Raw genomic sequence first — 18,854 nt, 5'->3', positions numbered from 1 at the left:
GTGGAGACGCTTCCTAATTTTTTGGGGTTTCCCCTTAGATTATGCTGCGCGCTCTGCGATCAGGATACTGCCGGGAAAAGCTGCAGGAGCTGGAAAAGAATGGAACGGTAAGAAAAGCTCAGAAGGCAAAAGACGCTTCTGGGGATCGCTATTATTCCATTGACTAGAAGACTGAATGCAAACATACCTAGTGTCAGCAAAGCCGCATGTGTTACTGTGGTTTTGGCTGTACAATATTTAAAGGGGTTAGCTACTTTTTTGCAAAAACAGCACCATCCCTTTCCTCAGGTTGTGTGTGGTATTGCACCTCAGCCATTCATTTTACTGTTAAGGAGCTGCAAAACCTATACCCAACCTGAGGACAAAACTGCTTTTTCTTGAAGAAAATGGCCTTTTTTTACGCCTGGAAAAACCCTTAAATGTGTTCAAGGCCAAGAACCACAACGATTAGCAGTAAAACATGTGGATTTGCCACACAGTACTCTACCCTGCATGCGGAAACAGTTGAATGTATTCCCTGGCAGACAGCATGGCCCTCCTCCTGTCTGTTCTCTTTACTGTCAAGTTGTCGACTGCAAGAAGCTAAATTGTCTGGTAGACTCCTCTATTAATTCAGTTTCTATCACAGGTTATGAGGTTAGCGGCGGCATCGGTCATTATGCGGATAGCAGATGGACGACGCCAGGAGGAGGTGACAACCTATAGGCCACAGGTGAGTACTCAGGAAACATAGGTCCCGCACAAAGTAGCGACCAAGAACAGGAGTGCACAACACCTGCAACTGCTATGACATACCGTATAGATCACAGGTGTTAAACGCAGGCCCTCCAGCTGTTGTAAAACTATAATTCCCATCATGCCTGGACAGCTAAAGCTTTGGCTGTCCAGGCATGATGGGAATTGTAGTTTTACAACAGCTGGAGGGCCTGAGTTTGACCCCTCTGGTATAGATAATACAGATATTTACAGATGAGAATTGAGCAATTTGTTTGCTAGAGAGCATTTTGCTGGCCATTTTTGTTTTTCTGTGCTACATGTGAGGAGGGTGGCTACCTCCATTTGGCCGTGCACTCCACCCATCTCCTGTCGGTGTTTTAAGCAAAGACTAGATGGATCCTGCATGCCTAGTGTGTAGGCTTAGGGTACTATTACACGGAACAATAATCGTCCCGATTCGGCCGATTATCGCTCCGTGTAATAAAGACAACGATCAGCCGATGATTGTTGTCATCGGCTGATTGTTGATATAGGTTAGAACCTATAATTGTCGGGAGCTGACCGTGCACGCTACGTGTAATAGCGGTGCGCGACTGACGATCTACATTACCTATCCACGCTCCAGGGCTGCACCTGCGGTCCGCTTCTCCCTGGGTCCCACGCGCTCTAGCTTCAGAGCGGCCTGTAAGCGGATAGGCCGCTCAGCCAATCACAGAACGGGACCGCCGTGGCCTGTGACTGGCTGAGTGGCATTTCAGCTGACAGGGTGCTCTGAAGTTAGAGCGCGCGGGATCCTGGGAGAAGCAGACCGTAGCAGTAGCCCTGGAGCGTGGATAGGTAATGTATACCGTTTAAGCAAGGGCTGCAAGGACATTGGTAACTTTGTCCCTGCACCCCTTGTTAAACGATTATCGGGCCGTGTAATAGGCCCAGTAAACAAGCGCCAATCTAGCAGATCGGCGCTCGTTTACAGTTGTTATCAGGCCCCTATCGGCCCGTGTAATAGAAGCCTAAGGCTGGATTCACACATCCCGTGTTCTGTCCAGCAGCAGGGAAACTCTAAATCGTTGCGGCTTTGTCATTACATTCAATGGGCAGAACACAGGATGTGTGACTGCAGCCTTAGTATTGCAGCCAGTGTATTACCATCTATCTAAGGTCACCTTGTGGTGAGATGGTACATTTTATTTGGAAAAAAAAATAATGAGGTTCCTAGCAGCCATTTGATCAAATAGAATGTACCATCTCACCACAAGGTCCTCTTAGATAGATGGCTCTACACTGGCCTCTCTTGCACTAATACTAAGCCGATACACTGGGCATGCAGGATCCATCTAGTCTCTGCTTAAAACACCCACAGGAGATTGGTGGAGGGCACGGCAAAACGGAGGTAGCTACTCTCCCCGCGCACACACCAAAAAACAAAAGGGGCCAGTACTACCACTATATACACACTGTGCAGGTGTGTGATACCATGGCTAAGAAATAAACAAGAACAGAGTGCAACTGCTAACACCTCCCCATATACATATTTATCAGTGGCAAAACTACTACAACTTTTTTTTTTTTTTAAACCAGCGATTATCTTACACTGTTCACTTCTATAGGATATAAACCAGACATACTTACCGGAGGACACCATTGAGACTTACACTGCACAGATGAGTGGGAGGAAGATAGCAGAGCTTGTACCCAGCACACAGAAACCAGACAGTTTCAAGACAATCCTAGCGAACTGGTACAGAAAGGTAACCCAAGTATTATCTGCCTGTCAGTACTGTACCCTGCTGTATCTCATTTATTCACTGTATCTATTTCTATCACAGTACTGAGCCATGTATCTAATCTTGTGTGATACTGCATCACAGTGGATACTTTTATGTACTGGCCCTGCATGCTTAGGCTAGGTTCACACTGCGTTTTCAGCATCCGTTTAACGGATCCGTTTTTTTTAACGTCCAGAAAAATAGGGTCAGCAACGTTTTTTGGTCCGCCAAAAAAAACGGATCCGTTTTTTTTTATAATGGAAGTCAATGAAAAAACGGATGCACACAAATGAATCCGTTTTTTGCAATCCGTTTTTCATGCGTTTTTTGCAAAAAACGGATGCGTTAAACGGATGCTGAAAACGCAGTGTGAACCTAGCCTTATGTTGTACCTAATCATGATACTTAAATCCGCAACTGCATCACTCATTATGTGGAGTACCGTATATTGTTATATCACGCTCCTATAAATACTTGTAATCTTTGTTTTGTGATCTTTTTCCAGTATCTAACATACACCCCCCTCCGACCCAGCATGGAGAAAACACTTTCACTGCCAGGAGAGGATGGCCATCCCCGGTGATCCTTCCACACATCCAGCAGTGGCCAATCCACAAGCAGATCTGCAGCCATAGCCCTTCAGATAATAAGTCACAACCTTTAAGTGCAATGGTGCTAGATATTGGGTACGTTCACATGAATGAAAGTCTATCAAGGACAGTATTAGAAAGTTGTGTGCAGGGCTGACCCTATAGAAACCAGTGGAATAAAGAGAAGACACTTGAAGTGGATTAAATCAGTGGAAAAGACATTATGGGTGTATAAAACCTCAGATGATCCTGTGACAGAGACCATTTGAAGCAGCAAACAATGCTAAGGGGGTGAGATGATCATTTGGTTGGGGGGGAGAGCAGTTGCAGGATCAGACTATAAGGATTGTTTGGAGTCTGTTGCCAATCCTGTATACATCATATTGTGTAAGCCAACCGATACTGCAGCATTATAAAACAAAAGGCTCTTAAAGGGGTTATCCAGTGCTACAAAACCACTTTCTTTGGTTTGCTTTGGAGATTTCTGGCTGGACGTCCCACTCAGCCAATCAGTGGCTGCGGCAGGGCGCCATACGCCAGGAGCCCCTAAAGCAAGCAATGTATGCTCTGGGCAATGGGGGTGGGGATTAAGGGAGCTGTCACTTCCATACTCGCAGCAGGGAGGTCAATCCTGCAAATATGTCTTCTCATTGACCATTACAGTAAAGGAACCAACAGCATAAAATCTGCTGCAGATTAGTTGTGTGAAACCGGCCTTATACAGAATAAATTTAACAGGGTATATTACACCAGTCAAGCTGAGGAGGTGTGTGGCGTGACTGAAGGGATCTTTCTCTGTCTGCTCCTGCCATAAAATGCAGTTTTGGTTCTGGAATTTCTCAATTTCCATTTATCCTTCCCCAGGAATCCACAGATCTGTCTATTGGGTGTCATTAGTGAGGTAGTACTTGGAGAGTCCAAAAAAAAACATTTTCTCATGTGCATTTATGTTTTGAGTCGCCTGTCTTAGCCCAGGCTGCCACCCTGACCAGGATTGTAGGATATGCTTTGCCAACTATACAGAAATTATGACTTGTTCTAATGCACAAGTAAGGTGTTAGACAACTATGATGTTCTTTACTTTCATGTACTTTAATACCTCACAGAATTTTATATTTTAAGGCTATGTTCACACTGCGTATGATTCCTTCCGTAGTTTGTACACCACCGTACATGTGCGGCTGAAACTATGGGCGTGGGGGAAGAAAAAAAAAAAAATGCGTCCGGATGCGTACAAACCGCGAACATACGCCCGTAGTAGAGTTATGCTTCCCTAGCTTGTATCGAAGCGATCTGAGGCAGGTCATTTACTTGGAAATCTTCGCCCAGCCCCGTAAACCACACAGAACCTTTTGGATCGAAAAGTTCAATTTGGCTGAAATAAGTACTCCGAACGGGACCGCATGGAAATCCACGGCCGTGAGTTTCAACATTTCCGTCCTCAAACAATGGTCTTGTTCATTTTTCACGGCGCCGCATACGATCCGGCCGTAAGCTCATACGTAGTGTGCACTGTGCAGGCGTATATCGTATATACTTCAAGCGAACGCATCAACCTCAAAACTACGAGCGTATATTTGCAGTTCGCACTGCGGACGGATTCATACGCAGTGTGAACATAGCCTAAGGGTACAAACACCGTATACGCAGCAAATTTGATGCTGTGTTCAGTTTAGATCTAATCTGCTGCGTATTGCAGCAGTAAATACACTGCGTATACGGTGTGTGTTTGTACCCATTTACTGCTGCGATACACAGCAGATTAGATCTAAATAACTGAACATAAGTCTGCTGCATATACAGTGTTTGTACCCATAAAATTACAAAGCCTTTAATTAAAAAAACCACCACATCAGAGGCCAGATTAGGTCCCCACAATGAGGTCACAAAGTAGCCAGTCTGTTGCTGCAGCTGTAGAGACCTCAAGCTATCTAGTGCTTATCAAAAAGAATCCATTAAATAAAGTTACTCAGAAATTGCCTTGTGGGACCAAGTTTTTTTTTTTTATTTAAAGTCAAGTTTTACACCCTTATTTTTTTAAAAAAAAAAAAACATTTGCTATTACGTTGAATTGCCCAAACTACTTACTGTGAGATCAGGAGCGAGTTACCTGCATAAAACTACAGATTATGGCAGACTGGTACTGAGCCATGTAAGCTACAACGATGCTGCAGAGACCGATGTGGTGCTATGGCGCTAGCTCCTCACCATTGAGTTGGTGGGAGAGCTTCACACCACAACCAAAATGGGCATTTCCTGCAGTCACATTTTTCAGCTAAAGGGCTATGCTTATGCAGTGATCAGCCAAGTTTAGTGTGCCACTTCTATTGAATAAAACTGGCAGAATTCTATTCTTCTGCACGGAGAGAAGGCAAGTGAGCCTCCCAGTATGACATTGAGGCTGGTGGGATTCCACCAGTTTTACTCTAAACTCAGCCTAACATGTCCTGTGTATGGCCACCTTGAAGGGTTGGCTGATTTCTTCACTTCAGACGCTAACAGAATATGTTTTACATTTTCTGATGTCAGTGTTCACACTGTGGAAGACCTTTCCATTTGGTTCACTAATCAAGAGCAAAACTATTGCAATACTGATCAGCTGCGAGGGAAGGTCAGAAGTTCTGTGCAGAATTAGGCCCAATTCACACATCTGAAACCATTATCCAATGGCCCTGTTCACACATCTGTACGTGTATACGGGGCCACAAAACAAACAAGACACAACACGGACATGTTGTAACGCGGACGGTTTCTTGCAGCACGGATCGCTGGGGTAAAGTGTGAATGTAGTGCGGACTTCACTACGGTTGTGTGAGTGTGGCGTCACACGTACCGTATCGCTGCCTATTTAATGCTGCGTTTTTAGTGCGATTTTTACATGCGAGTTTTGATTGTCACATGAGTCATGTGAAAATCAAAACTCATGTAAAAAAATAAACACGCAGCGATAAAAATGCAGCAATACAGTACGTGTGAAGCTACCTGTAAACTGACAAATAGTGACATGGTATTGCCTTTAATTTTAGAGGTAATCAGAACCTAATACTCTGACATATTTTTACTTGGAATACACCTTAGGGTATAAACACACACTGTATATGCAGCATATTTACTGCTGCGATACGCAGCAGATTAGATCTAAACAACTGAACACAGCATCATATCTGCTGCGTATACGGTGTGTGTACCCTTAAAGGGCCCAGACCATTCTGTATGCTACACACATGCCAGTCACCATCAAGACCATACAGACCCCTAGTTCTGACTTACCCCCATACTCTCCATTCAGGCTTCACCTCCTAATGTTCACACAAGTCACTACAGACGTTTTATGTCTCTTTATTTTGTTTTACAAAAAGATGCTCAAAAACAAAAAAATTGAAATATATACAGTCCCTTATGAGGTATTCATCATGCAGTACTCTCCACTGTGGCTGTCTCCATGGGAGTCTGATTCTCTGCCTGAGAATTAAGAAAGGAGTCTGTTACAACACAACTGATACAACGGGGACATCACATTGTTGGTGCTGCACCCACCTCCTCAGCTTTCTCCACCTGCTCATTTGTAGGCACCACTGCATCACCAGATCCATTCTCCATAGGCTCAGACTTTGACTTCTTGGCATCTTTCAGCGGGCTCTCCTCCTCAGGTTTCCTCTGGAGAACAAGTTTGGACATTAGCCTGAACATAGTGCCCATCACCATCCCCTCTATAGATGTACATTATATGTTTTTACCTTCTTCCGTACTAAGTGAGAGATGTCAGATACACAGTTGGTTACTGGTACAGTGCTGTCCCCACTCTTCTCTGCTGTGGCCTGTAAAGAGAATGGGTCAGTCACCAGTCCAGTACATATTTTATACAATCTATAATAGTCTATAGGCATCACTCACAGTAGATGCAGAAGAGCCTCCATTCTCTTGTGGAAACCCTGATGTTGATGTTCCACCCTTTAAGGAAAAATAAAAATTTACACATGCAGCAAATGCACCATTAATGGATAAGAGGTCTTCAGTAGACTAGATTTTACCATTACAAGTTAGAGCAAACAGGATTAAGGGGAACCAGTCATGCAAAAAAAAAAAAAAAAAAAAAAAAGTCTTAGATGGGCATGGAAATATTAGTGTTTGCTGCAGTTCACTCGTACTCAGGGCAAGGATTAGAATAGGCACTAGCTACTCAGACAGGAAGAGCATCAAAATTGCTAACTCATACAATAGACTAACTTGTCATGGGACAAGTAGCTCTTTGTAATGAGCCGAGCTACAAGAACCAAATAGTGAGACAGTCTAAGCGGCAACCGTTTTGAGCATCACTTGCTGCTTTAATCACTTGTATTGGAAATCCATATGAATGCATCCTCAGCAGGGGAACAGACATTGCTGCTGTGTTATCGAGTTGGCAGTTGTAGCAAAAATAGACTAACCAGTCTACAGCCATTACTAAACTGCAGCATACTTTTAAAGTCATGGACACTCCATTTTGTATATATTTCATAAAGGTTTGGCCACTGGGTATATCTAGGAATTGGAGACTTAGTCCATATATATATTTAAACTGCCTATAGCTCAGTTGTCAGTTACACATTTTGGAAAAGTGCAGGGGGCTTCATTACACTTATGTATAGCTTCCTGGGCATTTCTGGAGAAATTGGTTCCCTTTAAGTTGCCACTTTGGGACTTCTATATTTATAGCAAAGTTTCTGCAAGTTCACACTACAAAGACTGGACTGCAGGAGGGACAAGTCTATGGCTGACCAACCACTACCCCTAATAGCTTCTAAAGTGATGTACCAGAGTCTCTTTAAGTGCTTTGCTTGTGTCTTCTGCAGTTTTCTGTGCTTCTTTAGAGTCTTCAATCTTCTCCTTGATGTCGGGCAGCAGACCCTTCAATTCATCCATTTCCTTCTGGGTCTCCTCTTTAGAGTCCTCAGCAGCCTTCTCTAGCTGTTCTGTGAGTACAGCTGTGGAAGAGGGCAACATTCAGATATCTCATTACAGATTAAGGCTACATTCACATTAGTTTTTGCAAACTTGTGATGTCTGCAATCAGCTCCAAAAAATATTGTATCTTAATTTAAAAGATCAGGGGAAGGTGATCATGATAATTTGTAAGGTTTCTGGATTTGTGAGTGTTTCCTCTGTACTCTTACAGATCCATAATACTGTACGGATGAAAATAGGTCCTAAATTTATCCTTAACTGCAGATCTGCAGACAAATTTATGGAACGTGTGAATGTAGCCTTACTCATGTTCTGATTGCAGTCACTACATGCTCGGCAGAGCAAGTTAAGCCACTCACCCATTCTCTTCTCTATCACATCAATGGACTGTGTGAAGTGAGAGATAGCGTCATCATGTTTGCTACTGTATTGATAGGCCAGGCCCAGCTGGTAGTGAGTCTCTGCAAGCAGTCTGTCATGTTTCTCTAGATGCTCCTTCTGGATGTTCAGACATGCCAGGAAGTCTTCTACAGCTTGGGTGTAGTTCTCTGTAAGGGTGTGAAACAGCATTATGAGTGACCGATGCATAACTGAAGTGCCCATCACCTGCAGATAAGCGCACTCACCTGACTCAATGCTGACTTCTCCCAACTTTAGATGAGCCTGAGCTGCCTTCAGTTGGGCCTCCTTGTTCTGCTGCCTGTGAGACACTAGTGATTAGACTTAAGACCACATTATCACTGAACACAGCATGTAGATAAAACCATATTACCATATGTAAACACTTAAAAACCCATCAGCAGGTTTGTACATACCAATATGCATGCTTATTCTGGCACGGCTATTCTGTTTCTGCATGGTGCCATTTAGCACTTTCCTCCTTTATAATAAGGGGGGCTAACTCCTACCAGCTTGTATGCCCATGCCAAATTATGCACAGATGAATATACACCTCTCCCTGCACATGTACAAGAACAGCAGCTTAGTGACTTACAGGGAGAGAAACAGGCTTACATATGCACAGATTAATATACAAGTAGATGTACGAGCTGGTGGGCAGAAAGGTGCACTGAGGAATGCACCAGAAAAGTATATTTCTTAACATATTCCTCTAAAACAGCACCATAGAGAAACACAAGACCTGCACCAGAATGAGCATAACTGCAGCAACAGGTACATATGTCCCTTTTAGTTATCCAGGCTTGCAACTAGAGTGATGCTTCTGAAAGAAGCCATGATTTTAATTTTAAGTGTGGTTTTGCAAATCAGTTGTATCCGAGTAAGTGGAGCAGAGTTGTAATACCACCTGGGTAAGCCAACAGGGACAGGTGTGGTGCTGCTGTGCAAGAGAATAGTTGCCCAACATTTGGTAACCCATCTGATATGCTATACAAGGAACAATCACAGCTACTGAATACTCCTCACCATTCTCTAGATATCCAGCTTCAAGCATATGGTCCTGACACATTGGGCAGATTGCCACACAGATTGTGTTACTTTACCTTTTATAAATGACCTTAGCAAGATCCAGCACCTCCCATGCAACCTGAAGATTGCCAACTTCTTCCTCATCATTTTCCTGGAAAATGAAAATTTATACTCAAGTTAACAGAAATTCAGGGACATTCAACAGAAAGGCAGTACAACACTACAACTCTTACATAACAAACATGGTTACTTTTGTCACCTTGGCTCTTTATGGGCTCCTCAGTACAGGAAGAGCAACTAAGATGATTTACAGTAAATTCTGCATCACAAGCCACCAGGGGTCAAGTGCTAAACATTGCAAGTTCTGTAACTTATAGTAGTTAAGCTCATTTCTAGCAGCAGCCCAAAAGCATTGCTAAGGCTGGGTCCACCCTGTTTATGCAAAAACATTATAAAAAATAAAATCAAAACGTATCTTTAATGTACACAAAAGCTAGGTGAGCCATGTTTGGAAGTTTAAAGGATGCGGTTCGATCAGTTTATAATTGAAGTCAATGGAAAAAAAAACTGATGCACACAGATGCAGCTGTTTTTTGCAAAAATGTTGTGTGGACCCAGCCCAACATGGCTAGTCTGCTGTTTAACACTTTATGTTGTGTTTCTGAATGCTGGGCCTCTAAGGGTCCCAATATACAACTATAAACAAGCAGCCAATAATGCAGGAGATCAAGTGGTGTTTGTGCTCTTGTCAGCTGATCACTGTCTCAATTAGGTAAAGCACTTCTAGGAACCACAGTGATATCTTGAGTACAAACACTATTTATACACAGCAAATACGCAGCAGATTTGATGCTGTGTTCAGTTATCTAGATCTAATCTGCTGCATATCGCAGCAGTAAATACGCAGCATATATGCCGTGTGTTTGTACCCTCAGGGTGCCTTCACACCTAGCGACTCACAGCGTAAATTACGCTGCGAGTCGGGTAGGTCCTGGCAGATCACTTTCACTACATACACACAGCGGTCTGAACAACCACTGCGTGTATGTAATTCTGCCGGCCCTTAATCCCTTCAGCTCCCGCTGTATACATTACCTCTCCTCGCTGCACGGGTCCCGGCGTATTACTCTCCCACCCGGCCAATCAGTGGCTGCGGCTGGGCAACACACTGATTGGCCAGGTGGGAGAGCAGTACGCCGGGACCTGTGCAGCGAGGAGAGGTATTGTATACAGAGCGGAGCAGGCAGAATTACATACACGCAGTGGTCGTTCAGACCGCTGCGTGTAAGTAGTGAAAGTGATCTGCCAGGACCTACCCGACTTGCAGTGTAATTTACACTTCGAGTCGCTAGGTGTAAAGGCACCCTAAATGGGGTGTGCTGAATCTTAGCGGCAATATGTTTTGTGTGTTTACTTTGTATAATATGTCTTTGTATTGTAAAGGTACATGTAAAACATGAACTGACATTTTACTTAACAAAAATGAGTATCAAGTATAGGGACATGGGTATGTAAGACTGCAGCATTAAGTCAAGACATTGTTCCAATTGATATTCCAATACTGGCACAGAAAACCAGGAGATTTAGTCCAAGTATGGTAAATAGAGACCTTTCCTGATTCAGGAGAAGACTACCTTTGTACTTCTTGAATGAACAGATGAGTATCTGTTTGAAACATTGTGTTCCGTTTCCATTTATTGGATGCTGAAATACTGCCTTAATGGATAGGCTAGGCAAGCTGTACATTTGTCTAATACATTTACCTTTTCCTCAGTCTCCTCATTCTCGTCAGACTCTTCACCTTCCTCTGTAGAGAAAGCAAGTAGCAAACATCAGTATCTGCAGTGAGGAGCTAAGTGAAGCATCATGCATGCAGTGCCACCACCAGACTGGTATGACCGTATCTCAGACTCCGGTACAGGAACACTCCAGACCATAGCTGTCAGGTCACTAAACAGATGAAATGTGTTCAGAGGGAAAGTACTCAGCAAAAATCTACACCCCCCCCTCCGTTACCTTCTTCCCCTTCCATTGGCTCTGCTTCCTCATCACCATCTGTTTTTCCTTCCTTCTCTTCGGGAGCAGCAGTTTCCTCTGGTTTGGCCGCGGCTTCAGAGCCCTCAGCTTCTTTAGGCTGGTCCTCTGGCTTCTTTTCAGGTTCCTGGGTAGAGTCAGCTTCTCCCTCCTCTGTCTTGCTCTTCTCTTCACCTGTAGCTTCAGTTGTTTCCTTTTGTTCTGTAGCTTCAGTCACACTTTTCTCTTCACCTGCAGCTTCTGATGTGTCCTTTTCTTTACTTGCAGCTTCTGACGTGTCCTTTTCTTTACTTGCAGCTTCTGACGTGTCCTTTTCTTTACTTGCAGCTTCTGACGTGTCCTTCTCTTTGCTTGCAGCTTCTGACGTGTCCTTCTCTTTGCTTGCAGCTTCTGATGTGTCCTTCTCTTTGCTTGCAGCTTCTGATGTGTCCTTCTCTTTGCTTGCAGCTTCTGATGTGTCCTTCTCTTTGCTTGCAGCTTCTGATGTGTCCTTCTCTTTGCTTGCAGCTTCTGATGTAGTCTCAGGTTTGGCTTCTGCTTCTTTAGTTGCTTTTTCTGCCTCAGCAGCTTCACCTTCAACCTTCTCCTTAGCTTCAGAGGACTGCTCACACTCCATCTCATCAGCTTTAGACTCTTCAGCCTTTGGCTCTTTGGAGACATCACCGTTCTCCTTTTCAGATTTCTCATCCTTCTCTGCCATGGCTTCATATACCTGATCTCTTAACTCCTCCCTTTCTTTCTCTAAAGGTTGAGAAAAACCCCTCCATTTTAGTGACAACCATGAGAGCAGACATCTTCAGTAAAATTACATCTTCTAACAGTTGTGACTGATGTCATGGTACACCAAGATCTGATCACACTGCATGCACCTTCACTACACTGCTTATCCAGGAGACCTATGAAAGTCATGTGCTGCAACTACAACTGGCTCAATGTCTATGCAGCCTCTGTCAGTGAAATATCCAGCAAAGCAGTGATGTCATTTTAATATTCAGTCACTGCACTGTAATAGTCGAGTACTCCTGTAAAGCTGAACCCACATCCAAGTTAAACACAACTGTCCATTTTAGTTCACACTGCTATGCCTACTCACAACCAGACACATTTCACATTAATACCCTGCTGTTGAACTACAGCTCCTGTCAGGGCATGGTGAGAGTTGTAGTTTTGCAGCAGTTGTGGTGTGCACACCTAGGGCATGCTAGGCCCAAAACAGAAAGTGGTTCTGTGACCACATACAAAGCAGCCACTTTCTTCTGAATGGAGGTCCAAGGGGCAGACCATTAAAAGCAGAAGACAGAAAGACCACCCCCTCCAAGCACAGGCAGATTAGTCAGCCACTGATAAAAGCTCTGTTAGTGTAAGCTCTGCAACCTGAATTCAGCTTTTGGCCAGAGATGGAGCTCTACATGATCTAGCACTATTAGCCACTGGGATTTTTGTATAATATAAACTATAAAGTAGCATTTTTGGAACATATCACAAGGATCTCAGATACTTTACAAAACACCACCATGTTGAATGAAACTTTAGTAGATTCATGTTTCTAGGCAGTTAATATTAACATGTTGTGAACAGTCTGCAGAATCAAGCTACTGGTTATAAGGGGCTTAATCTATAGTTTCTCTGGAAACTAGCTGCAGCCTGTAGGCTACAGGGGGGGCCTCTTACATTACAAGTTTCCCTCCCAGATGACTGGGATCACTGTAGATTTGGTATACTGGATGTGACTTTAAATGGACTAAATCAGAAGTCAGACCCTGGTCAGCAAGACTGAAATGCTCTAAATATCCAATTTAGTGAAGCCATCAATGATGCCTCCAAGACTATTGCTAATGGCAACTAGATGTATATGTACACGTCTGTAGGCATATGCCTCTGAAGCCACTATTCATACAAATTTCTCATGTCTCTGGATGTATGTTTGTGTGGGCATCAGCTTGACCTCCCTTTCATAAGCAGCATGTCCTATCTAGACTCCAGCACAGGACAACAGGAAACACCAAGGTCATAGTAGAGCTCCAGACCCTAGGCAAGAGCTGAATTCTAAGTGTACTGGTGCTGAGTATACATACCATCAAGGTTAGAGGCACTGGGGATATTGGGGTCCTCCTCATTTTCATCATCTTCCTCCTCTGGAATTCCTTCCAGAGCATTACCAAGGACATTGCTCTCCATTCTGTATAAAGGATTACAGAAGGGTCAGAACTATTGGGGGGTGGAACAATATTTGGTCCAAGTGATTAATCTTACCTTACAAGTTCCAGGAGAGCCATTCCATAATAATAAAAAGCATCTGCACACTGATCAGCAGTCTCCCCATACTTCTTCCCTCTGTAGAAGAGACAAGAGAATATTGTTATAATGTTAATAGGATGTACTCAGTCCAAGAGCAGCACTGGCTGTAAATACAGCCCTGACCATCTGCCCATTGGGAGTTTAGAAGTGCTACATAAATTCAGCTAGATAGAATGGGGTCTCAGCAGCAGATATTGTAATGAATGGGCAGCGAAGTTAACACTATTGAGCAAACAGTCTGATGATGTGTTATGATTGCTAACAGTAGTAGGGCATGCAGGCTGAGTGACCCTTTAGACTGGTTACCACACAAGGTACAGAACCTCATGTCTACTTACAGAAGGCTGCTGGCTTCCTGGAAGGCGTTGACAGCACAGCGGATGTCCTTCAGGACCAGATTCTTGTGGCCCTCCCCCATGAGCAGCTTCGCTTTAGCATCCACGTCCTCCCTGTAAAGGAAGAGATGGTCATCCACACCGTATGAGGGACCCAAAAGAGCCCTGCATGAACAGCCAAGTCACAAGTCTTACCCATCTACTGGTTCAGCAGATGTTGAAGGTGCAGGAACAGTTTCCATCCTACAAGAGACAAGGAGAAATGAGTACTGAATTAAAGCAGCACACACACCTGACACCCTCTCCCTCGGTCAACTGGAAGGACAGACCACCCATTAGCAGTTGAGTTTCCAGCAGCTGGACCCCCCTATTATCCTGCAACCATAACAGAAAACCTGTTTTATAGTGTCAAACAAACTCCAGAGGCAAATACTTTACAGCTGATGGTTTGTTACAATGGCATCCTCCCTGAGCTATTCTACACTGCACAAGTACTATCTGGATTGGCAGGAAACTCCCCACTGAAACACAAAGTTTTAGTCAGATGATCCAAAAGGATATAATGCTACAGCACCAGTCAGGCCCCTTACAGGCTGTCAGGTTATAACAGGACTTGTAGGTTTGCAACAGCTGGAGAGCCAGCTGATAGGGATCACCAGATCCAGTAGCCATTGTTTTTATTATCTACCCACTATAAGGTTAAGTTTACAAATGTAGTGAAGACTTCCGCTGCGGAATCCTGCCTCCCTCAGTGTCAAATAACTTCTCTATGGGAGGGCTCACGCACCTCTGCGCCAATTGACATGTCAATTCTTTGTGTGAAGAGCAAAGGCGCGTGAGCCCACCCATAAGGACACCATTTAACACTGGGGCAGGGAGAGTTCCACCACAGAATTCCAACAAGTTTGCCCAGTGTTAACATACCCTAAGGGTGGGTTCACACCTACAGGATCTGCAGCAGATTGAAAGCAAATCTGCTGCAGATCTTGTACGTGTGAACCCACCCTAAGGGTCCTATTACACAGAACGATTTTTAACAATATTGAGGTCTAATGTTCACCATATTACACAGAACAAAAGTCGTATTTACGATCGTTAGTATGATTGTTTACTCCTGATCCCATCAAAATAGACAATGTGCAATTCACTGCACAATTAGTGAAAAAATGTGAAACTTAAGCGAACGAATGTGGAATTACAGCGAACGATTGGCGATAATTTAAGTTTCAGATCTAAAATGGACATACGAACGATTTTCTGATCATTGCCTGCAATTAAACAGAGCGATCATTATTTAAATATGAACAATTTAACGATTTTTTTGCACGATCACCCCATGTAATAGGGCCTTAAGATTCACATGACAGATTTGAAAAAGAGAAGTCTCAATCTTCCCTTTGTGACCGGTTTATAGGCCATTCTGGGCATTAGCTTTAATAATGGGTTAGATAAATCTGAACACAGGCATTCCCTCCTTGGCCATGGCTTCCCCGTCTCCTCTGGCAGCAGACAAATGAACTCCAGATGTGAGTGGTGTAGCCAGGCAGGGAAGCCATGATTAAAGGAGGGAATACCTGTTGAGGCAAATGGACCACGTCAACAATCAGCTCATTTGGCAGACAACCACCACCATTTATCCTACACACTAGGCATAGCTGGGGGTTCATATTAGGAGTAGAACAGCTATGGTAGCAGCTTATGACTAAAGACAACGGATCAGGCAGCTGAAACCATCAGACCCTTCTCCCTGCCTGGTATAAGGAGGTTGGAAGCCTCTACACAGTAAACCAGAGGCTCACCAGCTGTTACAGAACTACAACTCTCATCATGCCCAGACAGCCAACGCTTTAGCTGCCCAGGCATGATTAGGTACTGCAACAGCTGCAGGACTAGAGGTTCCACATCACAATTGACCATGGATGCAGAAACTTAGGCCATTAATGCATCTGCATCCTTTGTAGTGATTGGGGCCTTAAAGGGGTTATCCAGCGATACTAAAACATGGCCACTTTCCCCCTCGTCTCCAGTTTGGGTGCAGGTTTTGAAACTATTCAATTGAAGTAAATGGAGCTTAATTGCAAACCGCACCTGAACTGGAGACAACAGTAGGGGGAAAAGTGGCCATGTTTTTGTAGCACTGGATAACCCCTTTAAGCTGCTAAACACCACAACTCCCATGATGCCTGTACTGCCTGCTGGCCTCAGGTTCCCCATGCCTGGCCTATTGTAGGGATGGGGAACCTCAGGCCCTCCAGCTGTTACAGAACTACAATACCCATACTTCCCGGGTAACTAAGGCAACTGCTGTCCAGGCATGATTGGAATTTGTTAGGGTGTATTCACACATACAGGATCTGCAGCAGATTTGATGGATCAGTTAATTTGCATTAAATATGCTGCAGATCTTGTATGTGTGAACACACCCTAACAGTTCAAGGTGCCATCACTACAGAGGATGCAGGAGTGCTTAGGCCTCAGTCACACTTAGCTTTAATACATCAGGTAGAACCCCAACATACACCCCCAGAGGGCTGCAAGGTGTCCTGCTGTATAAACAAGGTTATGTACAAGAGTGCCATAGAGGCAGTGTGAACAGGGCCATAGTGCAGCAGTGTACTACAACTCACTGCATGCCCTGACACCTGGAGGATACAGGCCATGGCATGCTGAGAGTTGTAGTTTTACACCAGCTGGAACACGTGAGGTACCGGGCCGGGGACTCAGCATAAACGTGAGGTAACCGGCTGAGGAAAGCTTTGGCGCCAACCCCGAGCTGCCACCTTGTCACACAAAGCCCAGCGCGCCGAGAGGCCAGCAGCCAATCAGAACAAGAGCTGGCGGCGGGCCTGTCTGCTGCAACCAATAGGAAGCGGAGAAGGCCAGTCTGTTGCCAGGAAGGACATTGGATCCTCCCCCTTATTCCGTGGCCCGTAGACAGCCGGTAAGAGGGGACACGGTTCCCGGTAACAACGGACATGACTAAAAGTACGACGAGAACCTACAGAACCGAGACCTGTGTGAAAGCGCCCCCCCCCCCCCACCGCGCCATGTGTCGGCCGCTCCCCTACCACACTCGGTACATCCCGGAGCGGACTTACTTCTCTGCCTCGGCCGGCACCGCCACTGTCTCTTCGGTCATGGTGACTGGATCGCTGACTGTAAGCCTCGGGACTGAGAGTGAGGAGAGAAGATGGCAGATCGTATCCCCCGCGCCGGGAGCCGCTCTTATACCTCCTGCTCTGTAACCCCGCCCCGCCGTCACAGAACACGCCCCCCGGCTTCCGATGACCTCTCACCTCTGATCTGTTTCCCGCGCTAATGGCTGTCTATTGTCTGCGGGTCACGTGATGTGGAGCCGTAACCCATGCGCTGCCGGAAGATGCCTCCTAATCATACCATACCCATAAGCGAGGACCCTGAGGAGATGCAGATAGATGTGGCCAATGGGAGGATAAGGCGGGACATACTAAACAGTATGAACAAAAGGAATGAACATTATTTCCTATGGGGAAAGATGTAAAATATGGATTTATTAGTTAGGTAGACCCGGAATGAGCAGCATATATCTGTAGTACTCAGTGGACTGAGCGTATATACCTATATACCGTACATACGGTACACCTGCTCTTGGTTCCAGGTCTATCTTGACCGGGGAAAGAGCTACACCTCTTTTTCTATGGAATATGCCCCCATTTCACTGCCTATATATCCCATTCATTCCAGGCGTACCTTGGGTTATATACGTAAGCCAGCCCCGCGCGGGTAGGTGACCCCATAGTACCAGGATCCACAGCCGTTTTCGCTGCAGACTCGCAGCGTGAAATCGGCTGCAGATCCGGTACGTGTGAGGACACCCTTACTCACAATCGTGTGTTTTATGGTTCTTTTGGCCTTATCTATCTCCATCCCCCTCAGGGCTCCTCATTTATGGGTATGGTATGACTATTAGAATGTTTCTGTAAGAATAATAGCTAAAAAAGGAAAAAAGAAAAATCCTGTGAATAAGAATCCAACTTCAGCATCGTCTTATTCAGGGCTGAAGTTGGTTTCTTATTGGTAAAATGGAAGCTGCCCTGTAATTGGTTGCTATGGGCAGCACAGAGTAAACAGCCTAGTCACTGTGGCCCTGTAAAGCTTATGTGGCCCTGGCGAGATAGGCATAGTGGACCTAAAGCTTATGTGGCCCTGGCGAGATAGGCATAGTGGACCTAAAGCTTATGTGGCCCTGGGGAGGAACAGTTATTGTGGACCTGAAGCTTATGTGGGCCTTGGGCTATAGTCACTGTGGCCCCATAAAGCTCATGTGGCCCTGGGGGCCTGCGGGCTTTGGCTGCTGGAGAGGATGATGGCAGGGGGACACAGGGCACTGGAGGGACACTGAGCATCCCTCTGCCATCATCCTCTCCAGCAGCCACAGCCTGCACAGCTCGAGTCGGGTGGTTATCCAGGAAGTGACATCACCATTTTATCCAGGAAGTGACATCACCATGTTATCCAGGAAGTGACATCACTATGTTATCCAGGAAGTGACATCACCATTTTATCCAGGAAGTGACATCACCATGTTATCCAGGAAGTGACATCACCATGTTATCCAGGAAGTGACATCACCATGTTATCCAGGAAGTGACATCACCATGTTATCCAGGAAGTGAAGCCATGATGACCAGGACAATTTTCAATTTAGCGCTTTTGTTTGTTCCTCCTCGTCTTCTAAGAGCTATAACTCTTATTTTTCCAGC

The 18,854-nt window shown here is 44.9% G+C and overlaps 2 protein-coding genes across 4 annotated transcripts in view; one reads left to right on the top strand and one right to left on the bottom strand.

Annotated features, from left to right (window-relative positions):
• The window catches only part of CCDC17 (coiled-coil domain containing 17), a 37,398-nt gene extending 37,231 nt beyond the window's left edge, over positions 1-167 (top strand). Inside the window, exon 29 of the mRNA XM_069981905.1 lies at positions 39-167. Within this exon, the coding sequence (XP_069838006.1) occupies positions 39-167 (129 nt within the window). The remainder of the gene's footprint in view (positions 1-38) is intronic.
• Positions 168-6,396: 6,229 nt separating this feature from the next.
• On the bottom strand, positions 6,397-17,417 carry NASP (nuclear autoantigenic sperm protein). 3 transcript variants are annotated; one of them, XM_069981253.1, is made up of 15 exons: positions 17,211-17,417; positions 14,308-14,355; positions 14,116-14,226; positions 13,733-13,813; positions 13,555-13,658; positions 11,462-12,220; positions 11,209-11,252; positions 9,520-9,596; positions 8,644-8,717; positions 8,377-8,565; positions 7,868-8,037; positions 6,968-7,024; positions 6,811-6,891; positions 6,629-6,730; positions 6,397-6,535 (listed from the first exon to the last, which is right to left on the bottom strand). In XM_069981253.1, the coding sequence occupies exons 1-15, from the start codon at positions 17,249-17,251 to the stop codon at positions 6,485-6,487; spliced, it is 1,989 nt and encodes a 662-aa protein (XP_069837354.1). In that variant the 5' UTR covers positions 17,252-17,417; the 3' UTR covers positions 6,397-6,484. The 3 variants fall into 3 exon arrangements, with proteins under 3 accessions (XP_069837354.1, XP_069837353.1, XP_069837355.1); XM_069981252.1 differs by having other exon boundaries at positions 6,611-6,730; positions 17,211-17,416; XM_069981254.1 differs by lacking the exon at positions 17,211-17,417 and adding an exon at positions 16,821-16,893 and having other exon boundaries at positions 6,611-6,730.
• Positions 17,418-18,854: the final 1,437 nt, after the last annotated feature.

Source organism: Dendropsophus ebraccatus, chromosome 8 (genome assembly GCF_027789765.1).
Source record: "Dendropsophus ebraccatus isolate aDenEbr1 chromosome 8, aDenEbr1.pat, whole genome shotgun sequence".
Taxonomy (NCBI): Eukaryota; Metazoa; Chordata; class Amphibia; order Anura; family Hylidae; genus Dendropsophus; species Dendropsophus ebraccatus.
This window is presented reverse-complemented; position numbering and strand designations above follow the sequence as displayed.